The sequence below is a fragment of the Eupeodes corollae genome, chromosome 2, assembly GCF_945859685.1.
Source record: "Eupeodes corollae chromosome 2, idEupCoro1.1, whole genome shotgun sequence".
NCBI lineage: Eukaryota > Metazoa > Arthropoda > Insecta > Diptera > Syrphidae > Eupeodes > Eupeodes corollae.
Window position 1 is genome coordinate 88,935,400 of NC_079148.1, and position 21,269 is coordinate 88,956,668.

The 21,269-nt window shown below is 31.7% G+C and overlaps 1 protein-coding gene across 1 annotated transcript; it reads right to left on the bottom strand.

The window, feature by feature from the left end:
* Window positions 1–1,846: 1,846 nt before the first annotated feature.
* Window positions 1,847–9,582, bottom strand: LOC129945108 (uncharacterized). Its single transcript, XM_056054767.1, has 6 exons — window positions 9,467–9,582; window positions 7,093–9,204; window positions 6,767–7,030; window positions 4,598–6,368; window positions 4,316–4,530; window positions 1,847–4,194 (listed from the first exon to the last, which is right to left on the bottom strand). Exons 1-6 carry the CDS (start codon window positions 9,545–9,547, stop codon window positions 1,924–1,926), a joined length of 6,714 nt encoding a protein of 2,237 aa, XP_055910742.1. The 5' UTR covers window positions 9,548–9,582; the 3' UTR covers window positions 1,847–1,923.
* Between the last annotated feature and the right edge of the window lie 11,687 nt (window positions 9,583–21,269).

The following is a 21,269-nucleotide window of genomic DNA, read 5'->3' on the forward strand; positions in this document are numbered from 1 at the left end:
AGCAATCATAGACGGTGTTAAGCTAAGTTTAGTGTCGTGGTACAAAAATAAGGTTGTGAATATGCTGTCAGCTAATGTAGGAAGTGAACCGAAAACAACAAAATGGCGGTATTTTTGTCGAGAAAAACAACTCAAGGATGTGACATTTTCTCAAGCTGTGGATGTTTACAATCAGTATATCAACGTAAATGATGAATACATGCCGTTGTTTGCTCTCAAACTTGCAGTCTCCGAACATATGCGAAAAGGCAGGAAAGGTTTTTAGTATGTCCAAAAAACGTTATCGTCCAGCTAGAACACCAACTTTAAGTACACCAACAAGCCGATCCCCCACTCCATGCACTCCGTCCTATTCACCAGTAGTACCGAGCAAAAAGTCACGTAAAACTCCATCAATGCTTCAAGATTTACCACTTAATACGGTGCGTTCAGATAACTTAGATCATTTCCCCAAATGGAAGAAGAATCAAACTCAACTATGCCAAAATTGCAACAAATTTCGTTGTATTGGACGATGCCAGAAATGTGAAGTTTATATGTGCTTCAATGAAAAAAGAAATTGCTTTACAGATTTCCATAAGACATAATTTTTCTCAAAAGTATACAAAGCCATATATGATACATTTATTTTTCGGTTAAATTTACTTAAATGCATACGAAGCCATATATGTCTTTGTTAATAAGTTTTGTAAAAAATTAACAACAATAAAAGATATTTTCACTAACAATTTTTTTCCATCGCCTTTATAATTCATGCAGTAAGGGGATATAAAATAAATCGGAAGAGTTGAAATTTTCTGTTTCTAGGTTTTTTTTTCTTTGTAGGGAAACGTTCTTTTTAAGTAAATTAAGGCCTGATTCGAATCGTTTTTAAGTATGATATTAATTTAAAATAACATATAAGTGAATTTACTTATTTAAGTATAATTTTTAGAGGACTTAAGCCTTCATTCCTCTGGGTGACTTTATCGATGCAAGACGATAATCACAAGAAAATGCTGTCCCAACACAAATTTTAATGTCATTTTTCAAGAAATATTACGTGTTTGACATAACAACATTTACATACAAGATTATGCCAACTTCACGTTGATGCCATCTACTCCTTAACACTAGTAGCCTTTCTCTATGGGTTTAGTGTACTCGTAAATATGGAGTAACTTTTAGAATTTGGTTTTTAATTTTGTATTTTATCAAACTTTTAGATTTCTTAAGTTTCTTTGAAAAATAAGGTTGACATACATCAGCTTGGGGAGAGCTTTTATGTTGTTATAGATACATTAAGAATCAGAATGATAAGCTGTCTTAAAATTCAGCATGACAAATATGTTATGAAATCTGCTATAAGATCTGTCAAGAAATTAATAAGATTTTAGGTCTGTTTACCTATTTCGTTTTCGAAGTTTTAGAACAGATTTTTGAAAATATATCAAACAATTGAATTCCAATTGCAAGAAATCTATTATGGTTAAAATCCTTTATGATCACAAAATACAAGATTTTGCAGAAAAGCAATTTATACTGGAACTGCATACTACAGTTTCGTAGTGTGCAGTTCCAGTGTCTGCCTATCAATTTGATCACCAACTTAGCTTAATAAGGCCTATAATCGAAAAAGCTAACATCAATATGGAACCAAGCATTCATGCTTTGGACTGACTAATATTGAATATTTATTTCAAGGCTACGGGTACAAATTGTAGGTCCAATTTACGAAGCTATCAGAACATTCTTTACAACCACTACTGACTTGCACTTCACGTAGGACATCCACGTAGGTCTCTTAGGCGGAATTCTTGAGTCTTTAGTGTTGAAGAAAACTCACTTCTTTCTGTTGGCATTAATTTATTATACCTAAATTTACAAATTACAAATTTACATATTTACACTCTTCAACAAATATTTACAACTGCTTGCCTAATTTTAGTGACTTTCCCACAAATTACAATTTATTTTACCCCCAAACCAATAATCCCCTACCATAAGAACCTCATAGAACTCCACTTCATTACCTCCGCTCATCATCAAAAACGTTTTCGGAATTTTATCACTGCTTTTCTCTCCTAAGCTTATGAATTTCAAACCTAAAACATCGTTTTTGACCTTAAATCTAACTAATTCAACAAAACCTTGTATTCCCTTATAACTGAGAACACGAACTGTGTGATTATCCTCAACAAATGCCAAAAAACTTTCGTCCTGGATACGTTTCGATGTTAAACAACTTGGCTTATAGGCCGATAAGGTCTGAAAAAGACTTCCCGTAATCACATCGAAAAATATTTTAACTGAATCAGTTTCCCCAGCAATAACATGTTCCTTGCGTTCGGTGACGGCAATCAGAGTTCTGTAGTTGCCTAACATTCCTGTCTTAATTGACACAATTTCTCCAGCCCCTCTCGCTGGTAAATGAGGACTATCCGCAGCTAGAAGATTCCTTCCAGTTATGGCTTGGCCTATGAACGGCTCGTCAAGAGGATTGCCTAATGTCTTGTTCGAATCCAGAAGGTGTACATGAATTGGGATATCACCCGATGACTGTGGTGATGATGTTGAATTTCCACTTGTTACTGAAGAAGATTCTTCTAAACTATCAACTATTTGAAGAATTTTCTTCTGGAAAACTTGAATCCTAGCTGTGATTATTTTAAGGTTTTTCTCATCACTAGCTTCTGTGTGATTCTTTTGGGATGCTATTTGCAGAATATCATTTACAACCGAACTCAACGAGCTGAAGATATCGCTACAAATAGGATGATCGTGTTCAGTGCTTCTAAGATGACTATGCACTTCATCAACCTCAACTATCACCGGCCAAATTACTTGGATTAACTTAGCTGCAAGTATTTGAACAAGGTTCGATGAAAATTCATTTGTCTCGAAACAGAATTCTGTAAAAGAATTTGGAGGCAAAATCTTTTGATTATGGATTTCATCAAGTATTGCAGTGAAGTCATTTCGAAGGTGTTCATCTTGGAGTTCACCCTCCGACAGGGCATAGTTTACATCTGTGAGCTGAATATTTAGACGACGGATGAGATCCCTCAGGGATCTTACGAGAACCTGTTGAAAATCAGCGAAGCTTAGTGTATTTCCGACAAGTTTGGGTTGTGGTTTGACTTCGTACTTAATTCGATGGCGACCTATTTGACTATGACGACGTCTTCTTCTATATCGTCGAGGTGATTGATTTAAAAGCAAAATCTGTTGCCCATTGGCTAACGCAATTCCCAGATCTGCATCGTTTGGCAAAAATCTGTAGAGACCTTTTTCGCTGGGCGGGAGATTCCATGTACGCTTTTCATTTGAAGTCGATGCTAACTGAACAACCTTTTTATTCTTTTCGTCAATAGCATAGAATATGTCTTCGTTCTTGGCCGAATGGTGTACAGTAGAAATATCAAAATCTGTGAAGTTCTTCAAATGTGAAACATTTTTTCGATTGAAGCTCCAAGCACTAACACCTCCGTGGTGAGAACAGTTTATATTTCGGCTCTGAACGTTGGTTATAAGATGAAGGCTTGCATCTTTAGCTGGAACTGCGAAAACGTCTTCTATCAGTCCCGATTCAAATGTACTTATAAGCTTAAGAGCATCGGCTTCAGCATCCCATGCGAATATTTTTGATTGACAATCAATGTTAACTATGAAATATTCTTGAGAATGATCAGCTATAAGAAAAACTTTATCGATGGTGTTATTTTCTATTAAGCCAAACGACCTGTCAAGATATTTTAGAAAGTAGGTTTTTCGTGAAGCGTCTTCTACTAACTTCAGGCTTTTTTGACATAGGCCAGCAAATGATTCGTATATTTGATTGTACTGATCGTGAATTTCATAGTCTGCCTGCATCAATCTACTTTTCGGTGAATCTCCGGTAATTGAGTGAGTTTTGACGTTAAGTTCGTTAACTTTCCAGTTTCCGGTGACCGTTGTAGCGGATTGAGCGTTTTTTAGCAAGGCTTTTTTCTGCCATTTAGTGAAGTCAATACTTGATATGAGATCACCTGTGATTATGTTCCGAGTGATCAATTTTGAAAAAGAAAGAGGCGAACTTATATACAAGTCTTCACGCAAGGAGGCTAGATTCCTCAAATCAATTCCATTGTTGTTGATGACATTTGTTTCGAACGATTGGAGAACAGTACATGACTGCATTGTTAGTGGAGTTTTGACATGTTGGTAGCCAGATTTCTGAAAAGACAAGTGTGTGGAAATAATTAATATTATTTATCACAACGTGGTTTGTAAGAAAAGTGACAAAAGTCTTGGTAGACACTATTTAATTATGTTAAAAGACGAAAATCCTACTTACCATAAGTGTATTTTTCATTTCCTGTTTAAGATCAATCCCATTCACAAGTCCACCTGTATTGATAGATACATCCAAATGTAGGTCAGAAAAAACAACTTGGCTCGACAGATTTTGGGGCGTGTTCAAAGTCACAACAAAATCCAAATCAATTCCATTTAATGAAACTGAATGTAGTGAATTATCATCTAAAGCACCTGGAGCAAATTTTAAGAGTCCTGAAAGAGAAAATAAGACTTATTAAGAATATACTTAATGTTTGAAGAGTAAAACCGTTTTTCATACCGCCAAAATCAGCAATTTTATTTGTCCTCAGAGTATCTGACTCCCAGCCACTCAATTGACATCCCATTAAATTAGTCGTGTTTATTGATCTCTTAACTGTTACATCGTTAGCTTGAACGACATCTTTGAATAAAACTGGCGCAAAAATTACAATAGGAACAGGATCGTCAATAAAAACTATATTCTTCATCAAATGAGCAACATTGTGACCATTTACATTCTTGATGTATGCACCTTTTTCAATACTAGTTCTACCTTTGAACACTGTCTTTCCCTTTAACATACAGATGTTGTTTTTGTAGACGATATTTTCAAAAAACTCATTAACATTTCCAATGGAATTTAATTTTCCAAGAACGTACAAATTTTCTAGAACCGTTTCGTCTTCGAACGTCACCTCAGCTACGAAAACTATGGTATTTAAATTTTCATCATAGCGATATGTTTTAGCGAAGTTTCCAACCGGAAAGTCATTTAAGAAACCGTTCGTTTCAAGGTTTTCAACCAGCAAATCGCCGTTTATTTCAATTATACCATTGAAGAGCTCAACGGTCTGTTTGGTTGCAATTTCAGTGAAATCAAGTTCGTTCACACTGGAGACAGCAATATCTCCAATAACATTTAAATCAGCTATAAAATCTTTTGGACCTTTTATCAAATGAGGACTGTCTGATTTAAAGATTATATCATCGATTAGGTAAGGGAAGTCGAATTTATTGAGAGATCCATTGACTATAAGATTTTCTTGAACTTTAAGTTGCTCATGAAATACGAGTTTGGTTCTCAAAAAGTTCGGACGATTTAGCCAAATTGCTGTCATTTGAATATCTTCGTCAAAATTGTACGAATTGAGTTTGTTGACTTGAATATCTCCATCAACGTGGATTTTTTCCACAAGAATTTTTCCATCTAGAATCATCGCAGGAATATTGTCAACTTTGTGCAAGAATGAAATCAAAGCCTTCGCATTTACGTTATGGACGGTTTCAGTCTGAAGACCATTAGACAATACCAATTCCTCTACAAACAGAACTGTGCTTTTATTTTTTGCTGAATATTTTAAGTCCATTTCATTAAGGATGCCACTTCCTCTGATATCGCATTGAACAGATAAAGTTTGAGCCTGAATTGTATTGAAAGCGACTTCTTCGAGCTCAACATCATCTTTGCAGGTAATGAATTGCTGTTCTCCATTCAATGACTCAATTATGTTTACTGATTGGGCTGAAATTTTCTCAGTCAATTCAACGTCTGCATCTACTGAGCGATCTTCATCAATGAGTAAGCTTTTTCTGCTAAGTTCACTAATATTTACAGAATCATATAGCCCAGTGACTATCAAACTATTAAAGTAAACATTTCCCATTATTTGTTTTAAATTAAGTTCTTGTTGAGTATTCTTGGTTACAAATGTCTCTAAGCTTATTCCGTTTAGAGTATTTTCTTTGAATTTCAGACTTGAATCAACAAAATTCGGTGAGTTGAGATACTTTTCAGACTGTATGAAAATTTCTTCTCCGAATGCTGTTGGTCGATAAATGACGTCATTCAAAATAATGTCCAAATCGTTTCCATTGAATTTCTCCGAAACGTGAATGGGTCCTTTGATTTCAAGATGGAAAAAATTACATGCAGAATTAATAACGTTAGATTCTAATACAGTTGGATTTGAAAGAAAATCCGTAAGACCTCTTCCTTGAGCTGTACCATTGACCTGTAAGAAAATGTAAGTGATAAAATTCAAAAATAAATTAAATTGATTGATAATAAACTATTAGCAAATACTTTAGGCAACATTTAAGAAGCTCGAAAGATCATATTTATTCAAAAAATTTTGCTTTTCTTGTACACTAGAGCAATTTCTCTGACAAACATTAATTGGATCGAATGTGTCTAAAATAGTTAAATTAAACCTTTCCGGACATTTATTGGAACCTATAGTAAATGAGAGAATTCAGCACATATCACAATTTAATTTTTATTTTACTTGAGCAGCCATTTTTGGATTTTGAGCTTTCTAATTTTGATCAACATACAATATATCAAACATATTTAAATTTGCTTCAATTCTGTGGTTTGTTTAAAGAACTTACCATCACGATGAAAACAAATGATACTTTAAAAAAAATTGTAAGCTCAATCCGAGTTACATAAGGTACCGAAACTTACCGCCATTCTCTCTGAAACTTCTAGATTTCTAAAAGTTGTAAGTCTACCAATATTTTCATTTTCAGACAGCGTAATCATATCGAAAGGATTTATTCCATTGATTGGGCCACCGGTGTCAACAGCGTTAGAAACCAAATTTTGGAGAAAATACTTTTTCCCCTTAACAATAGTCGCTTGTGTGCTTCCACTCGACAGCAAATAATGTTCAGGAAATTTAATTCCATCAATTTTATGCACGTCTACAACGCCTTCAGAAATAACCTCCTGTTAATAAAAAAAATCAAATATAGCAAACCTAAACTAAGACAATATAAATATACTCTTACACCTAACACCTGGAGATCATCAATTCCCACTGGAATATTCCTAAATATCAAGTCTTCAATGAGACTGCTCCATTTGATATTATTTATTGTTTCGAATTTCAAGTTTTCTCCCAATTCGATTGAGCTTTCTCGTGCAATTCTAGATGAACTTAGTTGAATTTCGTCCAAGACATTTAAGCTTTCGAAGCTTACAGTTCCGGGGAAAATAAGCTCAGAATTCTTAATGTACGATTGTTCTCCATTCAAAAGTTGCAAATTAACTTCATCAGCTTCAATGTTATCGAAATCCAGAGTTTCGTAAGTTAAATGTCTTCGATTTCGGGGTGTATCATCGTTAAGACTTAATTCCAGATTCAAATTTTCAATTGCCTGTATAAGTTCTTCCAAATTCACTTCATTGTCTGCGTCTGTCCATTGGTACTCGTTTATGAAAATTTCCCCAACAGGTCCATTAAAATCAAGCTCAGGGGTCTTAAGACTGGCTAAGTTCAATGGTGCACTATTTAAATCTATGGAATCTTTAGAACCTTCCAAATATTGGAGTGATTCTTCAATAAGGTTCTCTTGCTCTTTGACCCATTCTTTGAGGAATGAAAATATATCCCCCAAGTCAACAAGTTCGGAGTTCTTTGATAAAAGTTCGGTTTTTAACTGAAACAGTCCAGATTCAGCTTTGTGTCTTGGGACAATGATAAAGACGTCATTGTTACGTTTGAGTACGGCAGATCCTTTCATACCACTATCACGATGCAAATCCAACATACAGCCTACTCCAAATGCAAACGTATGATTTCCAATTACGCAAGGTGCTGGGGTTGTTGCTTCGAAAACTTCACCATTCCAAATAAGAGTCTCTAGGACAATAAGATCGTGAGAATCGAAATTAACTCGATGTTGAACCAATAAAATAAGGTCATCTCGATATGTCCGAGCAGAAATGGGCATAAACAGTTCAACAAGCCCAAAATTTTGTCCAAAAATCGTTTTCGAAACGAATTCTCCTCGAGAATATTGAAGAATCTGAGGTGTTAGACCACCTAAAGCCAAATAAGATAAGCCCCCCATCTGGAATCCCGAAACTGATTGGATTCCTTCTGAATCTATGGTGCTTTTGAGTTCAAATTTAACACGACTTTCAATTTGTTCGGCATGTGGATTAAAAGTGAAAATGGCTGCAGAATTATTTTGAACTACAGCAAGGACAACGTCCCTTCCTGTATCTAAGAATATACTTTCTGAAATCGAATCTTCAAGCTGTAACTTTTGCACTATCCAGAACTCCTTGGAATGTATATCGAACTGGTAGATGTTGAGGGAAGAGAATCCGGTTCGTGCGGACATATCCGATGAAATTGCTAAATACTCCTCTTGGTCTACTTTGAAGTATGTTAAGCCATTAATGGGCATTCCAGTTGACCACCTCCAGAAGAGCCCATCGGTATTGGCCTGATACCATAGCACATCGTTCCCCACAGCAGCCACAATGATGCCTTCTTGCCTCTTCGACTCCTTATTCCAAAAACAGAAAGATTCCAGGTACAAGATTGGAGCGTTCACATGAATAACATGGCTGCTTGCATATTTCATGTTGTTTTTTTCAACAACCAACAGATCAAATTCCCGCAATCCAATAAAATATTCTTTTCCATCGTGTTCGAAGTGTTTCCATTCTCTAACATCTTCACCCAAATCAAAACTTATGTCTTCAACAATTTCCTGTAGCACCAACACCTCTCTAGTTCGTCTCGAGGATGTTTTTAAAAGTTTCAAGGTCTCGAAATTAACGTCGTCGAAAGCATGACTTTCTACAAGATTTGGCATTCCTTCGTCTAGTTCTTCATCCATTCCAGCTCCGACTTCTTCGTATTGAAAGTTTGAGTTGTCAGAACCAATCAAGTGGGCAAGAAGATTTTTGCTTCGAAATCGCATTCCAAAATAACGATCGGCTTCTGAGAATTCTTCACCTTTTACGTAGGTATGGCTTTCGATTGCATCCTGGATCTCATCTCGAATAATAGCTGCGTCTTTAAGTTTTTTATTTGTAACTACAACTTTTGAGGAACCATCTTTTACATTTTTGTCTTGAGTCCATCCTGGTTGCACAATAACACCCTGAAAAAGTGAAATAAAAATTCATTTTTATTTTAACTGAATATTGAGTGTGGCGTTTGTTTAAATTAAATAAGTTAAGTCGTAAGTTAAAATAAAATAATAAAAAACAATTATTCGAAAATCCAATAAGAACCAATAATTTATTTTAGGATTGCGGCCTCGATACTTCTTAAATTGAGTTTAGTGCCAAAGAATATTATGGACTTAAAATCAAAATTGTGTAATAAGGTCATGTTTTTTTATTTCATATATAAATACTTACTTTTCCACCACTTGTTTTCATATCTATGTCTTTTTCGAAAGCTTGATTCAGTTCTTTTCTTAAATCAGCAATTTCTTTCATCTTTTGTGCGTCCACATTGTGTGGTGGGTGTGATGAATGCGCCTAAAGATAAAATAAATATGAAGTCAATTGTTAAATATCTAAAGGTCACAATTAAATTTTTTTAAGACGGGAAGTTTATAAAATAAGACCAGCTAATTAGTAATTACACTGGTCGACAAATTTACATTTTTTTTGTCCCAGAAACAAAACAATACTTATTGTAGAATTGAGATGTACTAAGTTCGAATTTTGCATTTGAATTTTCCTATCATATTAGATTTTTTAAATATGACCCTTTAATGCTAAAAACTACCAAACATGGGGATTTTAAACTCTATATTTTAATTCAAATTATAACTTAACAACAAATGTTATCATGATTTTGCAAAGAAAAAATCTTTCCCTTCTAAATGCAATTTAAATCATTTTTATAGCTTACCTAGTGTTTGGAAATTCTCATTAGTTATAAGTCTTTATTTACTCTATATAAGGGTTTGATAAAACCTTGAATTTGACACTTTCATCAAAACATCCTTATACATATATTTCTTCAAAACAGTATTTTGTGTTGTTTTGCGGCACAAAATTGTTTTTTTTTTTTCAAGAAGCTCTGATTTTCAAGATCGTTTATTATTTAGAAAACATATAAATTTAAAAAAAAAGGCTGGGATGCGACATACACTGCTAACTTCCCATCCCATCAGTCGTGTTTTGCTAAAAAAGTTGTCAGTTGAATTACTCGTATTCTTAAAAATTTAAAAATAACCAACAATATTTTACATATCATAAATACATAGTTAGATTTCGAAATCGGTTTTTGTTACCGAGAATTTCAGTCGAAAACAAGTTTACCAATTTTAATAGAATTTCTTAAAAAAATGTATTTCTTATTTAAACAAATACAAATTGGATGAATGAAATTAATTTGAAGTCAATATCTTCTATTGTTCACGGGATATCGAGAACCGAACATCCATTCTTACCAATTTTGCGTTTTATTTTTTTTATGAAAGAACTGACTTTGGATTCTTATAAGAAATTTACAGAATGTCGAAAACAATATTTTGTGTGCGATAAAATTAGTTTGAAGCCATAGTCTAAAATTGTTGAAAAGATATTTGAGTTGAAAGTATATTTGTAATAAGTTTTAGTATTTTTTTATTTTTTGTAAGAAAACTGTCAATTCGATTTTTCTCAAAATTTTACCAGATGTCAAAAACGTTAGTCTTTATTGCACAAAATTATTATTATTTCTTATAAGACAAAATTAGTTTGAAGCCATAACCACAAATTTCTGAAAAGATATTTGAGCCGAAAAAAAATTTGTGCCATCTTTTGGTAATGTCTTTTTTTAGGTTTTCATTTTTTTACAAAAAACTGTCAATTCGATTTTTCCAAATTTTACTGAATGATGAAAAAGTAAGAGTATCTGTTTTAAATTAACTTTGATTCAGTAAAACTTTTTATTTATTTTTATATACACTGCCCGTCATAAGCTTAGAAGCAGGCATTTTCGAGCACGTAAGATCGTCATATCTCCCGTTACATGGTGGATTAGAAAAAAAACAACTATGGTAAATGAGAGACTATTTTGTTAACAACTAAATATTAAATTTGTGTAAAGGAGAGATTATGCTAACGGAATTGTCATGGAAAATTGTTAATTGAATCAAGAATATGCGAAAGTTCTGTTCAGTGCATAACTTTTTCTGTGCCAACACATTCTTCCAAAAGCACTCTTCACCAAATTCGAAAAAAGCCTATACCATTCTTAAGTCTATGTTAGCTAAATGAATTAATTCAACATTCAAAACTTTTAATAAGAGTTGAATACGCTCTTAATAACTCTATTCATTCTACTATTAGTGTTTCCCCTTGTCAATTATTATATAGTGTAAACCAACGTGGCCGTGATGTTAACACACTTTCTGAATATTTAGACGAAAAACTATTTTTGACTTTCGAACATGACTAAGCTGCATTACGAAAGAAAGCTTGCGATGGTATAGAGTTGCATCAACAACAAATGTCTGAATACTATGCAAATTTGCATAAAGCACAGAAGGAGATTTTGTTATGTTTCGAAACATTCATACAACAGCTGGTGGTATCCCTAAATACCGCAGTCCATACACATTCCATAAAGCCCTTCCCAATGATCGATACGTAATCCGAGATATTGAAAATTGTCAGTTAACTCAACTTCCTAATTGAAGCCTCACGTATACGTTTCTAGGTTGATTGGAGGGATTCACATAGTTTGAATTCTAGTTCTGAAAGGTAATACATTTAGATTAGGTATATCACATTCTTTTAAAATATTTATTGTTTGTTGTCATTTATCTTTTTTTAATAATTTTTAAATTTGATTGTAAAATTCTAACTTTTCGGAGCTAAGCAAAAGTTCAGAAGCTTACGAATTTTAAAAACTTTAATTCTGGTTCAAAACCAATTATCTGGATGCGTCAAAAAGAAAATATGAACCCGAGTTAAAGTCAGTTGTCGATTTCCTAAAATATAAATTTTCTCGCACACAAAATGTAGTTGAAGCTTGGTATCGCCGCCAAGTGCATTGTAGGGATAAAAAACTCAGGATTTTTTGCACTAATAAGAGATTTATCAAAGGAAATGATCGTAGGGGTTCAAATTTCATAAATCATTTTCCCAATATTCCCAAACAAGATAATTTTCCAAATTTGTTTTCCAAATTGTTGTCCCAATACAATTTTTGGCTCAATTTTCCATTAGCGCAGCACGAATTTCGACACTCGTTTTTTTTTTATTTGATAGATATGTGCAAATTAATATTAATAATTCAAAACATTATCATTTGGAAATTTGACATAGAGATAAATAATAATTGGAAACCATTGCCTAGGGAATGAAAAACTTGGCATAAGGATAAATAATGATTTTTAACCATTGCCTTGGGAATGATAAAAATTGGGACATTACATTTTTGGAAAAATGGACATTGGGACAAACGGATTGGGAATTTAGTCCTTTAATCGGAAATGATAGATGTTGTTACCACAATTGAGAAAATAAGCAGCAGTGAAATACGTCAAATGGAAAAATCGAGCGTAAAAACATAAAAGTTAAAAATAAAACACAAGGCGGTAAAAAGTTGAAACAATTGAATTTTTTAAATTTATATCATATTATGTACTATGCTAAATTGTTTGTTAATTTTTTTATTTTATACCATGAATTCAAAATGTATTTCTTATTTTTTGAAAAACATAATTTTGTTGAATAAAAAGATAAACACAACTTAACTTCTGAATTATTCCCAAAATCAAAATCTTCAATTTTTTTGTTTTGGAAATTCTGGATTTGGGGATTTTGTTTTGCGGATTTTGGTTTCGGATATTTTAGATTTGGGGTTTATATTTTGAGGACTTTCGCTTTGTGACTAGGGTACCTAAACCCTTAAAAACCTGAAGTGATGAATTTATTTTGAAGTCGGACTTTAAATAACGTCACCAAAACTAGTACAAAAAGTACAATTTTAATGCCAATAAGAAAACCGTGTCGACCAGTTTTATTTTATAGATATACATATATGTAAGTTTGTTGCCATCTTTTTTACAAACTTAACCACCATAATAACTTCTTTTGCCAGATCTCTTCTACCGTTTCTAGTATTAAGGATCTTACTTTTCAATATTAATATTTTATACTAATTTTCAATCGTATGTAAATTGTTCAATAAGTTGTATCAAAGATTTCTAAGCCGACATAATTGTTGATGTAGGTATGTTAATTAATATTATTCTTATTGTTACATATGTTAATTATGTTTTTATTATAACAAAAATTCCAACTCAAAGGAAAAAGCAATAAATAAATAATAAAGTTGGATGAAATTAAGTTGTGAAAGGATCGTGTCTCATTTTTTAGTTAAGAGGATTTTCTGAAACAGGGATCCATAACCCCAAATTTTGCATTTTTAAATTTCTTTTCACTAAAAAAAAATGTGGTCACAAACGCATTTCTTCCAACTTAATCGTTATTATATTTTTTAACACAACTTTTCTCTAAACTTATAACAAATTGATAATTTTATGAAATTAAGAACAATATCGTCAAATAACAATCAAGTAAGTTTTTCAATATAAAAATCAAACACATCAATTTTAATAGCTTATCAAACAACCGTAGAACCAAAATAATTACTTCTTGAAAATAATTTTAATAAACATTATTATATTCAATGACAATTAATTAATTAACTATTAAAGAGTTTTGAGAAAACGTGTTCTACCTATAATCTCGGTAGTTTAATTAAACTTATTCTTATTCCTAAATGAATCACATTTGGAAATATCTATTGAACTTCTCTGTAACATATTGACAACTTTAATTTTATCTCAGTAATCGGTTCTTCAATAAATTTGTCATACCTTAACTCCGAACGGGATTAACATTAACAATAAAAATATTATAACCACAAAATTATTCCACATTTTTTTAAACAACACTATAATTATTTTTATTGAGCAAAAAGTACACTTTTTGGTCTTATCCACTTACATAGTACATAAAAACTAAAAACATTCCCCCAATGAAAAGGAGATTAATTGGAAATATTTGACAGAAGAGTCGCACATTAGACCAATTCATTCCAACGATCAAGCTTGGAAAACATCATCAATAAAAGCCCCAAATAGTACCCAGGTGTGTAATGTCTCCTACAATTTACCGGTCATGCAAAGTTAAGATTTACGATACAGTGAGTAAATAAAATATGCATGTACGAGTACATGAATTTTAAATCTTTAGACAAAAGTACTAAAAACATATCCAGAATAGAGCTTATTACCCTGCTTTCTTATGAAATCTCATAAAGAAATTAATATCGTATTTTAATACCGATTTGATTTAAATTATCAACATAGCACTTTAATTTATTAGGCACCTGTACTTAGTTCTTAATTTCGAGATTAATAGTATTACAGTTTGAATTATGCAGTGTAAACAAACAAATGCTTAACTAAGCTTGTTACACATTTATGTAATATCAAAACCTAGTCTAGCAGCACAGCATTACGTGACGTAATGAGTGAATCTTGGAATTTGTCATGTTTGGGCAGATTTAAAAACTTGATACAAAAAATGCTGTCACCAACCACGTTTGCTTCATTTACCGAACATGCGTAATACCTCTCGTGTTTTGTAAGAGTAGGTATTACAACTAAACACTAAGCTTGATCTATAATGTTTTATTGTTTTTACTAAATAAAAATGTTACTAGGAATCCTCATAAGAAATCTTAAAAGTTTGGGGCTTTCATTTGTCAGTTAAAAAAAGGTTCAAAGGACTTGTATAGGTTGAGAAAAAATGTAAAAATATACAATTTGTAACAGGGAACTTCTTTTTGATCGCAAAAAGTTTGTTTTATTCAAGCTGTTTGGGTTCGATTAAAATGTGATAGTAGTAATGTCTCTTTAAGTTTATCTTAATAACTAATTATGCATCATGAAATAGGAATTGATAGGTTTTTAAGAAAATAAAACGTATGTAACTAAATTTGAATTTAAGCCAAGAGGACCAATTTTCCACCACTAATGTTTCGAATGTTCTCTTACAAGACGTCAATCGTCTTTGGATTTTTGAGTAGCCAAGAGGTAACATAACCAAAAAAAAAATAGCCTACGACGCGTGATGAGCTACTGCGCTTACCAAAAATATCCTTCATTAAATTGATTTTTTTCGTTGGCTTTAGCTTTCTTCGGCTGACTCGACACGTTATTAACTTGCCAGATGATGTTATTGTAATCGGTCTACAAATTAGTAGATTTGAAAATTTTGACATTTATCGACGTTTCAAGATTACTATAATGCAGTTAAGGATGCAGAGAGGATTCTCAAAAAAATGTTGGTTAACACAAAATATCTCACAAACAAATAATGCTAGCGACCTGCATTAAATTAAATATTATATATTGCCACGTGATACAAAACTGATATAATTAAAACAAATGCAATTAACGGTTTTTCATAAATTAAAAAAAACTATTGCCAAATATTTTACTTATATACATTATTTTATGAATAATATAATTGTATGAAGAATTACTTTTTTGACATTTGATAAGATTTGGAGAAAAATTGAATAGATAGTTTTTTTTAACAAAAAATTAATACCTATAAAAAACATTACTAAAAGTTCATAAAAAATGTCAAAAAAGTAATTCTTCATACAATTATATTATTCATAAAATATCAAATACCATTTTTTAAAGACATCCTTTTTTAATGATATAATCGCATGCCAGTTACTTTTTAACTTCCCATAGAAAGTTATTGCAATGAGTCCGATTTGTGAAATTGAAAATTTTGACATTTCTCGACGTTTCAAGGTCCCTAGAGTCGAAATAAAAGACTTTTAGAAAGATTTCTGAACGTGGCTCAAAATAACCAAACTGTAGAACTGGCTTTGCTAGCAATTTAATGACCTAAATTTTGATTTAATTAAAAAAAATAATAAAAACTAACCTATTTTGTGTGTATATCAAACGATGTCAGAGAACAATAACAAAGCCGGCTGTCAGAGTGTTTTTCGTCAATTAAATTATATCTAAATGTTAAGTACCTTTCTATTCATTATTCGTAGAGCGTACATCAACAGTACGTCATTCCGTGAACGTATTTATTACATTTAATTATTGATGAAATTCTTTTTTACGACTCGAAGTAACAAAGAAACCTCAAATATGTTCCTATTGACAAAGTCAGATCGCATTTAAGATGGTCACTGTATAATCAAAAGACGCTCTTATTTGAAATCGTTATGATTTGACGTATTTTCCTTAAATAAATAAATTGGGTGGCGCAACAGTCCATGAAGAACCAGGGCCTAGTGACTTACAACTCTCAACCATTCCTGTGTGCGAGTAATGTTGTCAGGAATGGAGGGGACCTACAGTTTATATGCCGATTCCGAACGGCTAATTCGAGAAAGCACTTTTTCATGACAAGAGTTACTCTCGGAGAATTTGTCAATTCCTCGCAAGAGGCAGTACCCGTGAAAAGACTGTAGATGGCATAGGCAGGGATCGAACCCAAGACCTCTGGCATGACAGTCCAACGCACTAACCATCATGCCACGGGTACTACTGACGTATTTTCCTTGTAGATACAAAATACACCCATGTTTGCTTTGTTTTGTTCTAGTTGATTTTATCAAACTTAGAAATACGTTCCCGAATTGATGGTTTTTTATAAGATATTTAATATATTTAATATTTCTAATGAAGCATAGAATTCTGTGCTCTGTCCTGTCAAAGTTCATTAATATACAAACTTTAAAACAGTATAAGCTAAAAGTCATCATTTTAGCTTGCAATTTTTTTTGTCATTAAACCAATTTTCAAATTTGCAACCTTGGTGATTTTGAGCCACGTACGTTCGTACGTTCACGACGTTTTTTTCGTCGTCCATAGCTCAAGAACCAAAAGAGATATCGACTTTAAACAAATGTTGTTATGCAAATAATAAGGCAGAAAGAGCTCTCAAGGAAATTGCGTGGGTAGTTCTTTTCAACATAGCAGTTTAAAATAAAATACACGACTGGGTCGCACGAACTTGCTCCTGCGTGCTATAAGTCTGTGTAAAAAAGTACTTATATAAGATTTAAAAATATACCATTAAAATAAGTTTGTCTTCAAAGATATAAATGCCATTTGATTTGACAAAAAAAACGCGCAATTCATCCCAAGACACAACTCATCCTAGGACATTTCATCCCGGAAGTGAAATATACTTGTAATCGTACTTAACGAAAGCAATTGTTTGTGTATTCAACTTTAAATATAGTTAAAATAATTAAAAAAAAAAATATTTTTTTTTGAAAATCGTTAGAGCGGTTTTTTTTAAATTAATTTTTAATATATAAAATTTTCCAATTTTGTTCTAAAAATATTTTTGGTATGCAGTTGTTTAGAGATTATAAATATTCGCTACACATTTGAATTTCGTAAAAAAATGTTGACCCGTTTTTAAGATATCGAATTTTGAAAAAATAAAATTCAATATTTTTTTAAAAATCCAAACAATAACAAATTTCACTTGTGATAATCAAATATTGTTAAGGCAATATAAGAGCTTATTCATAGTAAAAATTATTGAAATCAGTTCATAAGTTGCTAAGAAAATTAAAAAACAAAATAACGGTTCTATGAGCGGTACCTTTCCTGAGCAATACAAAAACTTGTTTTTCTTACTTAAAGAAGCCAAGTTAAAAGATAAAATTTTAGAGAAAATTTAAAAAAAATCTATCGGTTTGTTTTTGAGAAAATTCGAATTTTAATTTTTTGCCTAAAAAAATTGTATCGAGGCCACTGTTAGTTTTGATCTTAAAAAAAAAATGGAAAAAAACGCCTAACGTGAATCTGCTCAAAACCTTAACTTCCAAATTAGTTTGAACTCAATCGACCCAATGGCTTAGGCTGTAAGAGCGTGGACAGACAGACAAAACCGACCGGACGGAATCGCGGGACTAGAGACTTGAATTAAATTTGATATATATGATTTTGAAAAAAAAATCCAACTAACGGTTTTTTATAAATAAAAAACTGAAAAAAAAATTGTCACCACGAAAATTTTACGGATACAAAATGTTTTTATCTCGAAAACAATTTTGTGCAATAAAAAAAACGTTTCTAACATTTAATAAAATTTTGAGAAAAATCAAATTGACAGTTTTTTTACAAAAAATAAAAACCTAAAAAAAACTACTCAGAGTTGGTAAAAATTAAATTTCAACTTAAACATATTTTTAAAAACTTGAGATTAGAGCTTTAAACTCATTTTATCTTGTAAGAAGTATTGTTTTTAAAAAAAAGAATAGAACTTTTTTTAAAAATTAATTTTCGACTCGATACTCAGTAGTTTTGTGTTTAAATCGGACAGACCGTTTTTCATAAAAAAAATTAAATTTACAAAAAATAATACGCAGATTTGGTAAAAACTGATGATCGGTTCTTGATATCTCTAAAATTCATTTTATTCATCTAATTTGTAAAAATTTAAGAAATGCAACTAAAATTTGTTTTCGACCAAAAACCATTTAACAAAACTAGATGTTTAAACTAAACTATTTCTTTATATGGAAAATATTGTTGGTAATTTTAAATTTTTTAAGAATAATTCAACTGGAAACTTCTTTAACGCAACACGGAAACCTACAAACAACAAGACAAATCGACAGATGGGAAGGAAGTTAACAGTGTGGATCGCATCCCAGCTTCTTCTTTTTTTTAATTGGTATTAAAGTTAAAATATTTTGCAATCAAACTTTTATTTATGTATCCTCGGCATACTGATCAGAAGATGCAAAACAATATAATGTTAAAAACTATTGTCATGTTCCTTTCGGCATGTTTTTTGAGACATTATTTTCTATATCGAAATATATATGTATATAGATTCTTCAAAAGATTCAGCACGTGTTTCAAATTAAAAGAAGACGCTGGCATATTTGTATTATCACTATTTTTAACCTGAAACCAAATTTGTACCATTATTGAAGTGTGATACATGACTAAATTTTGCTAAAATATCCACTTAAGAAAAGATTATCCCCAAATTCTTGGGCGTTTTTGTAAACACGTTTTTAAGGTCCATATTCATGTTAAGCCCCTTAAAAATATACCTGATCTTGTTAAATTTATCAACAGAAATAGAAATAGAAATTAGAGGAATAATTCGATTTGTTGTTTTGTCTTAAAAAGAGCAGTTAGGGGTCAGTTGTAGCTATAATTGGTTTTCATCATTGAAACTAGGCATTGGTATTTTTTGGGCATTAAATAAAATAAACTGATTGAAATCCACCTTTCACTTTTAACTTAAATGTATGAGCTGTTTAGGAAAACGAATTTCCGCGCGTAAAATAGAAAAATAAATTCGGATTAAACTTTTTCTCAAACAAAATCCTTTCAGCTATTACCGATCGATCAGTACATAATTTTTATTTTAATCAAAGAAAAACACAGTGAATCATCTATTTAAACAACTTCCGGATTGACTTTCATGATAGCTATAACTGACCCCTTAATATATAATAAATTGGGTGACGAGACAGTCCGTTGAGAACTAGTGACTTACAACTTTCAACCATTCCTATGTGCGAGTAATGTTGTCAGAAAGGGAGGGGACCTACAGTTTTAAGCCGAATCCGAATGGCTATTTTGAGAGAGCACTTTTCATGACAAGAATTACTCTTGGATAATTTGTCAATTCCTCGCAAGAGGCAGTATCCGTCAGAAAAATTTTAGACGGCATAGACAGGGATCGAATCCAAGACCTCCAGCATGACAGTCCAATGCACTAACAATCATGCAAGAGGGTACTACGGCCGGCCCCTTAGTATGTAAAATTCAATAGGTATCGCCCGAAAAAAAAATCTATTTAAACTTTATACATTTAAGTTGTTGCTATTTCTGTTGGAAAATAAAAAAATAATACAAACTTTTTATTAAATTCGTTTTTGGATGGTGTTTTTCTGAACTCCATAATTTGTTTATCAGCAGACCTCTCAAAGTATCCAGTTTAAAGCCTTAAAGATTTTTCAAGCCAACATTTCCAATTTCATCTCCTTGGTTTCTTAAAATATTTCAACAGTTTTCAAATCCCATAAAAATATTTTCACAAATAATTTGTTCAGTATATAAAAAGATTAGCGTACAATTTTATAGAGCCTATTTCTAAGGGTTTAACAATTAACTATAGTCAGCAATTTGACAGTTCGTAAAAATAAACAAAGCAAATACTCTTAAACGGACCTATTAATTGGAATTCCATCCACTGCTTTTATAAGAATAATTGTACAGATGTCATATAGAATTAGAAAATTGCGAAATGTTAAAGTAGCCAGTCCCTGATTTTAACTTAAGCAAATTGTTAAGAGATAGTAAATCGTTTAAAATTAGGTTAATCATCTTTAAAGCTTAGTAAATCTCTAAAAATGGATTCAACGATTTACTAAATAGTTTAAAATTTTGCGCCATTGATTGCTCCTTCTTTGAATACATAAGCCAGGAAATGACATTTTAATTTTACGATTCTTGTTCTTAAGATACCTTACATTTTGTTCGTGAATCTTGAACCATACTAATGATAAGTTTAATGTGCAAGATGTATGTTCAAGTTTATCTTTTACCTTCGCCACATTCATACCAACATAGATTGTCAATCAAATTATATATTTTTAGTCAAAACACAAATAATAAAACCAAAATGACTAACATCTTCTTTATTCACCTTGCCCTTGTCATACCATAATACCTGTGATAAGTTGTATAACCTGAACTTGATGTCTACTTCCTAAATTGGTTTGACTTCAACATACAAACATTATTTCTATTTTTTTTTTCTTTAAACTTTTATTTATATTATATCCCATCAATTATGTAATGCAAAATCAAAAACTATTCATTAAACACCGGCAAATCAAGGTTTCTTTAAGAAAAATTATGTTGTCCATCAACCTTTGCAATGATTGAAGACTCAGAGAATTATGCAATAATGTATCTCTACCTTAAGGTAATATTTATGTTTGTTATGCACTTATTTTCATTATATAAGAGTTTAGAGAAAACGAGTTAAGTTTAAGAGAATAACTTAAATCCCTCTTTATAATGCAATAGCATCTGTAACCTGTTAAATCTGTAAGTTGCCGAGAGGTTAAATCTGATTTGGTTTTGTTAGAAATCAGCAAGAAGGGAAAATAGAGATA